Genomic DNA, 12,763 nt, shown 5'->3' on the forward strand with positions numbered 1-12,763 from the left:
GTAATGACATCGACAAGTTCATTTCAGCAGAACTACCTGATTGTAATTTATATCCAAAACTTGCAAATGTTGTTTCAAGTTTCATGCTACATGGTCCATGTGGATCTTCCAATCCAAAATCTCCGTGCATGAAAGATGGCAAGTGCTCAAAGTATTTTCCAAAGGATTACCAATCTTCAACTATAGTTGACGATGAAGGTTATCCAAAGTACAAGCGACGAGATACTGGTTTGTCCGTTTTGAAAAAAGGAATCAGTTTGGACAATAGGTTTGTAGTTCCATACAATCCACATTTGTTGATGAAATATCAAGCACATGTCAATGTTGAGTATTGCAACAAGGGAAACTCAATAAAGTATTTGTTTAAGTATGTTAATAAAGGACCAGATAGAGCCACAATAGAGATTTCAAACCGAACAGAAAATGGCCAGGTACTTGATGAGATAAAACAATACTATGAGTGCAGGTATTTGGCCCCGTGTGAGGCTGTTTGGAGAACTTTTGAGTATGACATCCATCAAAGGTGGCCTCCTGTTATAAGGCTTTCATTTCACCTTGAAAATGAGCAATCTGTAATGTATTCAGAAAATTATTCAATTCAATCTGTTGTGGCGCGTAATGAAGAACTTGACACAATGTTTTTGGCTTGGTTTGAGGCAAACAAAAAGTATCCTGAAGGAAGAGAATTGACTTATGCTGAATTTCCTACAAGGTTTGTTTATATAAAAAATAGCAAAACATGGCAGCCCAGAAAGCAAGGTAATTCAATTGGAAGACTTACTTATATTCCCCCAGGAGGTGGGGATGTTTATTTTTTGAGACTCCTATTGACAATACAAAAAGGGTGCACAAGTTACAATGATATTAAGAGAGTGGATGGCACAACACATAAAACCTTTAAGGAAGCGTGTTTTGCACTTGGGTTGCTGCAAGATGACAATGAATTTGTGTATGCTATTACTGAAGCAAGTCAGTTGGCCTCTGGACATCAATTGAGGAGATTATTTGTTATATTATTGTTCATGAATTCAATGACAAATCCTTTTGTTGTTTGGGAAGCTACATGGAAACTTTTATGTGATGGAATTTTATACGAAAAAAGGAAAATGTTAAACAACCCAGGTATGCAATTAAATATTAAATACTATATATATTAATTTTGTGTTATTATTATTAATATTTTACAACACTAACTATATGATTAAAATCATTCTCTTTGATTCAGGCCTTCAAATAAGTGACGATGAGTTAAAAAATATTTGTTTGGTTGAGTTGGACAAACTACTTTTCATGAGTGGTAAATCTCTTAAAAGTTTTAAGACCATGCCATGCCCTACCCATTCAAATATGAATCAATTTGAAAATAGGTTCTTGGCTGATGAATTAAACTATGACAAAGATGAGTTAGCTGCAACCCACATCTCATTATTGTCATCCTTAACCGCAGAACAAAGGTCAGTGTATGATCAAATTATTGCTTCTGTGATGACTAATTCGGGAGGGTTTTACTTCTTATATGGATATGGAGGCACAGGAAAAACATTTATCTGGAGAACTTTATCAGCTGCATTGAGATCCCAAGGTTCAATTGTTTTAAATATTGCCTCCAGTGGGATTGCAGCTTTATTATTACCTGGAGGAAAAACAGCTCATTCCGCATTAAAGATTCCTTTGGTTACAACCGAAACATCTACATGTGACATCAAACAACGCACTGATAGAGCTAATCTTATCATACATTCTAAGCTTATTATATGGGATGAAGCTCCAATGCTAAATAAATTATGTGCTGAAGCTGTAGATCGTACTTTTAGAGATATCATGAGGACTGTAGATGAGGCTAACCTACATAAACCATTTGGTGGGAAGGTAGTTGTTTTTGGAGGTGATTTTAGACAAATATTACCTGTTGTTAGAAAAGGTTGTAGGCATGATATAGTGGCAGCTTCAATAAACTCATCTGAATTATGGAAATACTGCAAGGTTTTGACATTATCAAGAAACATGCGTTTAACATCTGCAGAACCCAATGCATATACTAATGACATTAAAGATTTTGCAGATTGGATGCTTGATATTGGAAACGGTAAACATGACTCAAATGAGTTAGGGGAGAGTATTATTAATATTCCTGAAGACTTATTGGTAACAAATTCCCAAAATCCTCTATTATCTCTGTTTGAATTGACATATCCACTGCTTTTACAGAACATAAACAATTTGAAATACTATGAAGAGAGGGCAATACTTGCTCCGACTCATGATACTGTAGATATCGTTAATGATTATATTTTATCATTAATTCCAGAAGAGGAAAAGGAATACATTAGTTCAGACTCAACTGTCCTTTCTGATGAAAATTGTGCTGTGCAGGGAGATTGGTTCACACCAGAATTTTTGAATGACATGAAATGTTCTGGAATTCCAAATCACCGATTAAGATTAAAGATTGGTGTTCCAGTCATGCTTTTGAGGAACATTGATCAAGCTAATGGACTATGTAATGGAACAAGATTGCTCATAAATGAATTGTGTACAAATATTATTGTAGCAACTGTGATCACGGGAAAAAACATCGGTGATAAGATTTATATACCAAGGATGAATTTGGTTCCATCTGATCCAGCTTTCCCATTTAAATTCCAGAGAAGACAATTTCCATTGTCGTTGTGTTTTGCAATGACCATAAATAAGAGTCAAGGTCAATCTCTTTCTCAAGTTGGTTTGTATTTAAAGCGACCTGAATTTACTCATGGTCAATTCTATGTGGCTATTTCACGAGTAAAGTCTAGGGAAGGATTGAAGATTGTTATTTTAGATGAAGAAGGAAAACTATGTACCGATACCAAAAATGTTGTGTACAAAGAAATTTTCAATAATTTGTAAACATGTATACGACATTCTTTTTACGGTTATATTTGTTTATTGTAAGTTATTTTTTGTATGGAATTGAATTGATGATAAAATTCATATTATATCTTTAATGTCAATGTCAATAAAATTATGTCTTTAATGTCAATGTTAATTCAAATTTTTATATTATATAACTTTATTATAACAATATATTTATCAATATAGTAATTTGTATCCGTGCGACGCACGGGTTACTCACTAGTATATTTAAATCAAAACATTAATTTTAATGAAGAAACTAATTTCTTCTCACGGAGACGAATCTAGAGGTATTAAAGAGGGATTCGATCTCTCTTCTTTCCGTAAAATTTTAATAGCTCTAATTATTATTATTTATGTAATATTTGACATTTTACATTTAAGGTCTGATATTAAAATATAGAATTACATCTAAGATAAAAAATATTTATCGCAGTCTCTTAACATAATTTTATGTAACAATTCAATTTTTTATTTTTTTTTAAATGATCTTTTATTTAATTATAAATAATAATTTAATTATTTATTTTTTAAAATATTAAAAATATTATTTTTTTATTTACAGAAACTCTAAAAATTATCATCTTCAAACAAAACTCATAAAATTTATTATCAATTTTAAGAAATTCATATATTCATCAAATTTATAATTCAAATCTTGAAATAAATTCATATCTTCATCTCTAACAAAAACAATAACCTCAAATTCATAAAATAAAAAACACGCACTTTAATCTCTAAATCACCAAGACAATATCTTCTTCTGATTTTAGAAATAATTTTATAGTTCACATTACAAATGACTATAAGTCTAAGTTGATTTATCCGTATAAGTTCTTCTACCTTAGGAATGAGAGTAATTAGAATATGGTTGATCTTTACGATTTTAGTAGGATCCTAGAAGCAATTATGACCTAATTTAAGAATGGATTGGCCAAACACACTATATTGACTATTGAAAAATATAGGATGAAGGTAAGACGACTTATAATTTTCCACGTTGAAAGTAACTTCTTTAGTTTCCTCCAAAGATATGGTTCGGCCTAGTCTTTCCATATCACTATCTTTAATAAAAGAAAATGTAGATGTGATATCAAAAGGGAGAAGAGTGCTTTCAACTGAACAGTAGAGGTTGTGATAGAATTAGATCACATGATTCTTAACATCATAATCTTCAAAAATCCACGAGTTTTAGAGTGCAAATATTCTATTAAATCTCAACCTTTTTAGAATTGATAAGTGGAAGAATCTAGTATCAAAATATTCTTTTGCATGTAGATTGTTGGAACCAATAGCTTTCCTTAGTCCTAACTAAGGTTTGTACTACTTGCATGGGCTTGTTAATACCCCTTAATCTTTTAAGAGTGCGTTTTTTTTATACATATTATCAAATGTATGATCATTCCAAAAGCGTAAAGTAGATATTAAATTTGTGATATTAGATGATCAATCGTTAGAGTTAATCTAATGATGTCCTGATTATCAAAATCAAGATGTTCAAGCCATGCACCAAAGAATTTAAAGTATTTTCGATAGAGAGGAAGTTGAACATTACACAACTAAAGCCAAAAGTTATTGTGATCAGAATAATGAAGATAAATGATCAGACAAGTCGAGAATAATTTATGACACAAAGTATTACAAAAAAACTCTGTCAAATCACTCTTAAAGTTGGCCGCACATCCGGATGAAAGAATGACTAAAGAAGTCAAGTTATTTAAATATAAGCTTAATTGCAGTTTTGGTCCACCTATTTTAGCAGAATCACGAAAGTGATCCCCCTATTTTGTTTTTCCCCAATTTTGGTCTCCTAAACAGAATTTTGGTATGATATGATTTAAAAAAAATGACATTTCATCAAGTTTTTGACTAAATTCTGTTTTATTAACCAAAACTGGAGAAATAAAATAGGAGGAGACCAAAACTGCAACTTAGCCTTAAATTGTATTATTTCTCCAAAAGCTTATTTCAGATCAAATCAAAGATTCCTTTTTTGCTTAACCCATAAAAAACAAATTTGTGCCCCATTCTGGTTTTATCGTTTCCTATATAAATAGGTTCCTTCTGTGTTTCAAATCCAAGTCAACAACCATTTTTGAGAGCATTGTTGTGAGACACCTAAGTAGATACTAATTCTTGTGAACCATTTTATTTTGTGTCACTGAAATCTTTTTCATTCCCTTTCTCACCTCTAAAAAAAATGTCTAATATTGTAATTGTTTTCGACTTTGACAAAACCATCATTGATTGTGATAGTGATAATTGGGTTATTGATGAATTGGGTTTCACCGATTTGTTCAATCAGCTCCTTCCCACAATGCCTTGGAACTCTCTCATGGTATGCTTTTATTCTCTGCTGTTTTTTTCTTCACGGTCCATGTTTTTAATTAATTAAATAATTCACAATCTACATTGTCTAAATAAATAAATAACACGTGTCTTTTATGTTATGGTTTTGGAATTACAGGACAAGATGATGATGGAACTTCATTCAGAAGGTGTAACAATTGGAGACATTGAAAAAGTTCTTCATAGGATTCCAATTCACAACAGAATAATACCAGCAATTAAATCAGCACATGCTTTAGGCTGTGATTTGAGGATTGTTAGCGATGCCAATATGTTTTTCATTCAAACCATTTTGAAGCATTTGGAAATAAGCGATTATTTCTCAGAGATTAACACTAATCCAGGTTATGTTAATCAAGAAGGAAGATTAAGAATTTTGCCTTATCATGACTTCAACAAGGCTCCACATGGTTGCACTCTCTGCCCTCCAAATATGTGCAAGGTAATATATTCGTTTACTCCTATCTTTATATTTCAAGCCATATCAATTGACATCAAATGTCAATTTAAACTTTCACATTAAATCTGATTTCACTCAATTGAAAGGTTGACAATTGTTTATTAAAATAGTTAGAGCATATCTTATATAAACACAATATTTCAATGAAATAACTTAAGAAGATGAAAAAGAATTAAATAAAAATATAAAAATAAAAATAATATTATTTGACTAAATAACCTTGTTAATTATCAGTGCATTATCAATATTAAAATATATATTATAAAATTATTACATTAAAAATGATATAAATTATATTAATTAAAATAAAATAAAAAATTTTATTAAAGATTGAAAGGATAGCATATTTTAAGACAAATTTTATTTTTCAAATGAGTTAATTATGGATTGAAGAAAGTACTTAACTAATCACTTTTTTTTTTTTTTGGTCTCTTCTTTGTGGCTACTAGATTGATTACAAATAAAAAACACAATATTTGTTTATGTAGAACCACCTTTATCTTAAATTTAAAGAAATTGATATCTCTTGATTTTGATATTTTATGATTAAATATAAATCATATAATTATAATATTTAATTCATGTGTAAATATGTTCTATGTTTTCAATCAATCAATCATAAATCATTAAACTTTATAATTATTTGGTTTTACATATTGCAGGGTTTAGTCATTGATAGAATTCATAATTCAATTTCAGAGGATAATAACAAGAGATTTATCTACCTTGGTGATGGTGCTGGGGATTATTGTCCTAGCTTGAGACTTACAGAGAGAGACTTCATGATGCCAAGGAAGAACTTTCCGGTGTGGGACTTGATGTGCAAAGACCCTTCACTTATTAAGGCTGAAATTCATGCTTGGTGTGATGGAAAAGAACTTGAACACACTTTAATGAAGTTGATCAAAAAAATTATCATTGAAGAACATGCTCAATTCATTTCATCCGAGTGCAGACCACAAAATCTATCAATCCCTATGCTCGAATCATTGCCTAAAGTTCTTCCCATTCGACCTTAAAATCTTAGCTTACTAGTTACTATCATTAGAAATGTATAATAAAGTAATAGCTTTTTCTTTAGTCCTTTGATTTGCTTTAATCAATTTAGTTATAATGCAAAATGCTGGAATTGGTCCATCATAGTGATTTTGAATGTCTACTGAATACAAATACCACTTTGCCCTTGGTTATTGCTGAGTCTGCTGATTAATTATTTTTGCAGATTATTACTCTAAAAAAGTTCTGAAATGGATGCTTTGAATCATATCTTTCTTCTTTTTATACAAGGCTAAAATGCAACTTTTTTTATTACTCCATTTTATTAAATCTGTAAGTTTGTTCTCCTTTTTATTTTTCTGGAATTTTGGTGTCACTATTTTTAAAAATATCGATATTTTGTCCATTTTAATCTGAGCTTTAATATTTGTGATGTGGTAATAATATAAGTGATGTGTAAAAAAAGTTTATATATTGATGTGAAAAAATTATGGTGATATAAATTTGTAATTATTTTTTCTGTGTGAATGTTACATTTATAATGTCTAAAAGTTAAAAAAGTTATTTTCTTTGCTATAATAGTTTCTGAAAATATAGAAATAAATAATTTTATTTTAATATTTTTGAAAAGTACTTTTTATACATTAAATATTTCAGAAAAATATTTAAACTTTTGTTTAAATTACTATTATTTATTTTAAACTTGTATCATATATTTTTAATTAATTTTCATTACTCTAAACTTTATCAGAAAATTCTATCGCAAATTTAAAGTAAATAAAAGTAATTTAAAAAAATGGACAAAAGAAAAATTTCAAAAAGGTTTATAGAAACAAAATGTACTTTAAAAAACTATTTATTTTATTTTTAAAAATTATTAAACTGGTATTCAGTAATTTAAAATTAAATTAAAATTTACATCACTGTGATTTTCTATATCATTATTTAAGTTTTTTTACATATTACTTAAATTATTATCATATCATCAATCTTAAAACTCAAATTAAAATGAGAGGTCAAATGTTAATATTTTTAAAATAGAGGACCAAAATTAAGAGAATAAAATAGACAAAATAAAATTACAGATTTATTAAAATAAATAATCAAAATTACATTTTAGTTTTTTTACAATTAATATAATGTGATGTGTCAAACACGGAGCAGATCATTAGGGTCGTTTGTTGACTCAATATATTATATTAATAAATTTTAAAAATAAGAATATAAATTTTATTTTTATCATATGATTAAATTTAATGCCATTAACTAACATAAAATATAAATTTACCCATAAAAAGTAGTCATATAAATCAATTAAATGAGTGTATAAATAAATTATATATATATGAGAACAACCAATCATTAATCATGACTACAAAACAGTATTTTTGTGTAATTGTGTTAGAATTATTATAAAAGTTAAATATAAAAATACTGAAAAGTTTATAATATTATCGAGGTTGACACACATTATTTAATTTTAAATTGAAGTTTGAAAAAATAAATAAATTTAAGAAGAAATAATCAATTATTTGTCAGTTTAGAACTTCATACTATCTCTGATATAAATAAAAAAATTAAAAATAAAGACTCCATGCTATCTCTATGAATTAAAAATCCAATTTTCTATGAATTCGTTTATGTTTTTTTAAGAATTTGTGATATGTTTAAAATGAATTCAAATTAATTATACTTCCATTTTATTTAATGTCATGATTTTATTATTCAACTAAATTATTATTTTTGCAATAAAATATTTATGTATTATACAACTAAATTAAAATTTGAATTGGTTAACTTTGCTTTGTTGATTACTTTTAAAAAATATATAATTATACATTATAATTTGGTGAATTGTTCAAAGATCACCGTAATTTTATCTTTCTATTGAAGTTTGAACTTGTACCTCAATAATCATTAATTTGATTTGGTTAGGAATCGAGCTCATATCTATGAATTAAAAATCCACTTTTCTATCAATTCGTTTATATTTTTTTAAGAATATGTGATATGTTTAAAATAAATTGAAATTAATTATAATTCCATTTTATTTAATGCCATTATTTTATTATCCAACTAAATTATTATTTTTACAATAAAATATTTATGTATTATACAACTAAATTAAAATTTGAATTGTTTAAGGATCATCATAATCTTGTCTTTATATTATTATGTTTCAGTTGAAGTTTGAATGTATACCTTAGTAATCATTAATTTGATTAAGTTAGAAATCGAACTCATATCTAAAATATCGGCCGAGACCAATAATAAAGTAGTGTAAGAGATACATACAACCCAATCTAAATTCATTATATATTTTTAAGTTTTTCTGATAATATATAAATAAATTAATGTAAAAGATTAATATATCTTATATTTTGAGACAAATAAAATTTTCAATGAGTACTAACAATAGGGAACAAGGTAATATTATAAATTAGTGTTGTATTATGGCACTTGAGTCAAACATATATGAAAAAACAATTAAGGTTTTATTATGTTATTAGAATCTAAACGGATTATAATTAAAAAAAAACAAACAAAATAAATTATTATTATTAATTAAAGGTGGTATTAATAACTATTTTATAATTGTTGGACTATGTTCTTTTAGGTTAAGAAGTCAAATTCTTATAAAAAAATTATCGAACTTAGTTAAACAAAAGTTTTTAACCATTAAACTAAGAAAATATTTGTTTGCTCCATATATAAAATGTATAACACATAAATCAATTTTTTTTTTTATAATACAATGACTAAAATCAAATTTTTTGTATTTTGCAAAAGCTAAAATTATTTTTTTAATTAAATTTTTATATTTTACAAAAACTAATTTTTTTTAAGAGATTAAAATCAATATTTTGTATTTTACAGAGACTAAAAATATATTTAAATTTAAAATTATCAATTATCTAACCGTTATATATTAAATATTAAGAACTAAAACAAAAATATTTAAATTTTATAGGAACTTAAACTGTTTTTTTTAGAAACTAAAATAAAATTTATTATATTTTACAAAAATTAATCGCATATTTAAACTTAATAAAAATAATAAAAAATTCTTAAGATTACTATATAAATTTTGTCAAAAATATTATTATTGGATAAATTTGCATATTTTAACTTGAACATTGTAATTTCAAAATACGTTTTTTTATTGACAAATATTAGTAGTTAATTTGTTATTAAAAAAAAAATGTTAATAACATGATTAAACACCGATCTCCTTCTTAATACTCTTTCCATCACAACCTAAATCATTAAGTTAATTCTTCTAGGATTAACTTAACGGGAATACCGTATGCATAAGGTAATAAAATTAAACAGATTAAAATTAATTTTAACGTTAATTACAATTTATCAATTATAAATAAAAAAATTACAGATAGATACAAATTATACTCATTGATTACTATTTTAGTTCAATGTTAACAAATTAAACGCACCATTGTCGTAGCATACATGAATCGAACAAGAGAGAAACATTTGCTTTAAACTCGAAAAAAATATTTAAAGGCCAATAATATATTATAAAAAAATATTTTATTATTCAAATATACAAAGAAGTTTTAAGTTTTAATTTTCAATTTTGGTTGGAATCATTCTTTATTTGAATTGATATTTTTAAATTCGATAAAATCTTATATAAATTAAATAAAATATATTTTTGTTTCAAATTATTTAATAATTTTCTTACTATAGCCAAATTGGCCAATGAAGATAGCAGAAATGAGAGAAATATTAATTATAAATTGAAAAATTACGAAACTAAAAGTGAGCACATTATCCACATAAAATATTAGTTATAAATTGAGAAATCACAGTACAATTGTGAACACATTGGTAATATAAATTATTGGAGTGGTAGTATACACACTATTCTTTAACAACTAAAAGATGAAAAAATTTACATAGTTATTGATGTTGTTGTATAACATTTTAAAATGTATTATTTTATTTTTTTGAAAATATAGAAAAGAATATATTTGAAAATACTATTAATTTTAGTTAAAAAAATGTATATAATTATTAAATAAAATATTAATAATTTACTTATTAATTTTTAAAAATAACCTATTTAATAATTTCACTTTAAAACTCATAATTCTTGAGCGGACCCGGAATCGAACTATACTCCGAATATTCTTGTGGGCATTAAATTCATTCCACAAAGATAGCAAATTAGTGCGTTACAGTCACAACAATAATATATGTGGCCACCAATTCCTTCCTCGTTTTATTCTCACGGTCAAATCAAGCCACACCCTCCGATCTTCCCCATTCAAAATTTAATCATATCCAACGGCTGAGATATAATTTGAAATACCACAAGGATTCAAACTTTCTGTTAAACTTTGAATAACTTTTCCCACACCTTCTTGACCTATGTAATATTCCTTTGGCATCAAAGATTCCTTTTTTTATTCTTAAACAAAAAAAAAATCACTATCCCTTTAAATACCGTTTCCTCTCTGAGTATCAAAATCAAGCTAATAACAAATTTTGAGAGCACTTAGAGGCACCCAAATAGAAACTAATTCTTGTGAACGTGTTTTTTCTTTCTGGGTCTTTGAAATCTTTTCTATTCCCTTTCTCAACTCTCATAGAAAAAATGTCTAATATTGTGATTGTTTTCGACTTTGACAAAACCATCATTGATTGTGATAGTGATAATTGGGTTATTGATGAATTGGGTTTCACCGATTTGTTCAACCAGCTCCTTCCCACAATGCCTTGGAACTCTCTCATGGTATGCTTTTATTCTCTGCTGTTTTTTTCTTCACGGTCCATGTTTTTAATTAATTAAATAATTCACAATCTACATTGTCTAAATAAATAAATAACACGTGTCTTTTATGTTATGGTATTGGAATTACAGGACAAGATGATGATGGAACTTCATTCAGAAGGTGTAACAATTGAAGACATTGAAAAGGTTCTTCATAGGATTCCAATTCACAACAGAATAATACCAGCAATTAAATCAGCACATGCTTTAGGCTGTGATTTGAGAATTGTTAGCGATGCCAATATGTTTTTCATTCAAACTATTTTGAAGCATTTGGAAATAAGCCAATATTTCTCAGAGATTAACACTAATCCAGGTTATGTTAATCAAGAAGGAAGATTAAGAATTTTGCCTTATCATGATTTCAACAATGCTTCACATGGTTGCACTCTCTGCCCTCCCAACATGTGCAAGGTATACATTTTTTCAACCATTAACATTATTTTTAATTATTGTAAAATTAAATGTTAAAAACAAATCTCTTCTTTTCATTAAGAAATTTCATCTTCGATAAAATTATATTTATAATATATTTTTATTATTACAGGGTATTATAGTAGATAGAATCCAAAGTTCAATTTCTGTATTAGAAAACAAGAGGTTTATATACCTTGGAGATGGCGCTGGAGATTATTGTCCTACCTTAAGACTTAAAGAGAGAGATTTCATGATGCCAAGGAAGAACTTTCCGGTGTGGGACTTGATATGCAAAGACCCTTCACTTATTAAGGCTGAAATTCATGGTTGGTGTGATGGAGAAGAGCTTGAACAAGTTTTGATACAATTGATCAACAAAATAACCATAGAAGAAAATGCTCAATTCATTTCATCTGATTGCAAGCTACAAAATCTATCAATCTCTGTCCTCGAATCATTGCCTAAAGTTCTTCCAGTTCAACCTTAAATTATTAGCTTACTAGTAACTCTCATTGCAAATGTATCATTAGTAATAGGTTTTTCTTTTGTCCTTTTGATTAACTTCAATCAACCTTTTCTTATATTGCCAAATGCTGGAATCAGTGTAAGATGGAACTTTATTCTATCGAGTAAAAATATCAATTAGCCCTTGACGATGCTGATAAATAAGTATGACCAATTAGTTTAAATAGTGAGATTAGCAACATAATCCCCTCACACTAAATCCCAACATGAAAGGACCCAATATATATATATTTTACCAACTACAGAATTACCTTTATTTTCTTATGCGGTGAGATACTATATATTGTGTAAAGTAATAATATAAAAGTACTTTTATTTTTGGAGTATAA

The 12,763-nt window shown here is 27.2% G+C and overlaps 3 protein-coding genes across 3 annotated transcripts; all 3 read left to right on the forward strand.

Moving 5' to 3' along the window:
- Positions 1-83: 83 nt before the first annotated feature.
- On the forward strand, positions 84-2,886 carry LOC101514966 (uncharacterized). Its single transcript, XM_004510429.3, has 2 exons — positions 84-1,122; positions 1,226-2,886. The coding sequence occupies exons 1-2, from the start codon at positions 84-86 to the stop codon at positions 2,884-2,886; spliced, it is 2,700 nt and encodes an 899-aa protein (XP_004510486.2).
- Positions 2,887-5,002: 2,116 nt separating this feature from the next.
- LOC101502077 (inorganic pyrophosphatase 2-like) lies at positions 5,003-6,878 on the forward strand. The gene is made up of 3 exons (XM_004510299.3): positions 5,003-5,230; positions 5,360-5,683; positions 6,364-6,878. Exons 1-3 carry the CDS (start codon positions 5,093-5,095, stop codon positions 6,718-6,720), a joined length of 819 nt encoding a protein of 272 aa, XP_004510356.1. The 5' UTR covers positions 5,003-5,092; the 3' UTR covers positions 6,721-6,878.
- A 4,298-nt stretch (positions 6,879-11,176) lies between these two features.
- LOC101502405 (inorganic pyrophosphatase 2-like) lies at positions 11,177-12,763 on the forward strand. The gene is made up of 3 exons (XM_004510300.4): positions 11,177-11,453; positions 11,583-11,906; positions 12,040-12,763. The coding sequence occupies exons 1-3, from the start codon at positions 11,316-11,318 to the stop codon at positions 12,394-12,396; spliced, it is 819 nt and encodes a 272-aa protein (XP_004510357.1). The 5' UTR covers positions 11,177-11,315; the 3' UTR covers positions 12,397-12,763.

The sequence above is a fragment of the Cicer arietinum genome, chromosome 7 (assembly GCF_000331145.2).
Source record: "Cicer arietinum cultivar CDC Frontier isolate Library 1 chromosome 7, Cicar.CDCFrontier_v2.0, whole genome shotgun sequence".
Lineage (NCBI taxonomy): Eukaryota > Viridiplantae > Streptophyta > Magnoliopsida > Fabales > Fabaceae > Cicer > Cicer arietinum.

Coding starts and splice junctions, on each gene's coding strand:
- LOC101502405 (XM_004510300.4), top strand. CDS start 11,316: ATGTCTAATATTGTGATTGTTTTCGACTTTGACAAAACCATCATTGAT. Junction 11,454..11,582: donor TGCCTTGGAACTCTCTCATG/GTATGCTTTTAT, acceptor TTGGAATTACAG/GACAAGATGATGATGGAACT. Junction 11,907..12,039: donor GCCCTCCCAACATGTGCAAG/GTATACATTTTT, acceptor TTATTATTACAG/GGTATTATAGTAGATAGAAT.
- LOC101502077 (XM_004510299.3), top strand. CDS start 5,093: ATGTCTAATATTGTAATTGTTTTCGACTTTGACAAAACCATCATTGAT. Junction 5,231..5,359: donor TGCCTTGGAACTCTCTCATG/GTATGCTTTTAT, acceptor TTGGAATTACAG/GACAAGATGATGATGGAACT. Junction 5,684..6,363: donor GCCCTCCAAATATGTGCAAG/GTAATATATTCG, acceptor TACATATTGCAG/GGTTTAGTCATTGATAGAAT.
- LOC101514966 (XM_004510429.3), top strand. CDS start 84: ATGCTACATGGTCCATGTGGATCTTCCAATCCAAAATCTCCGTGCATG. Junction 1,123..1,225: donor GAAAATGTTAAACAACCCAG/GTATGCAATTAA, acceptor TCTTTGATTCAG/GCCTTCAAATAAGTGACGAT.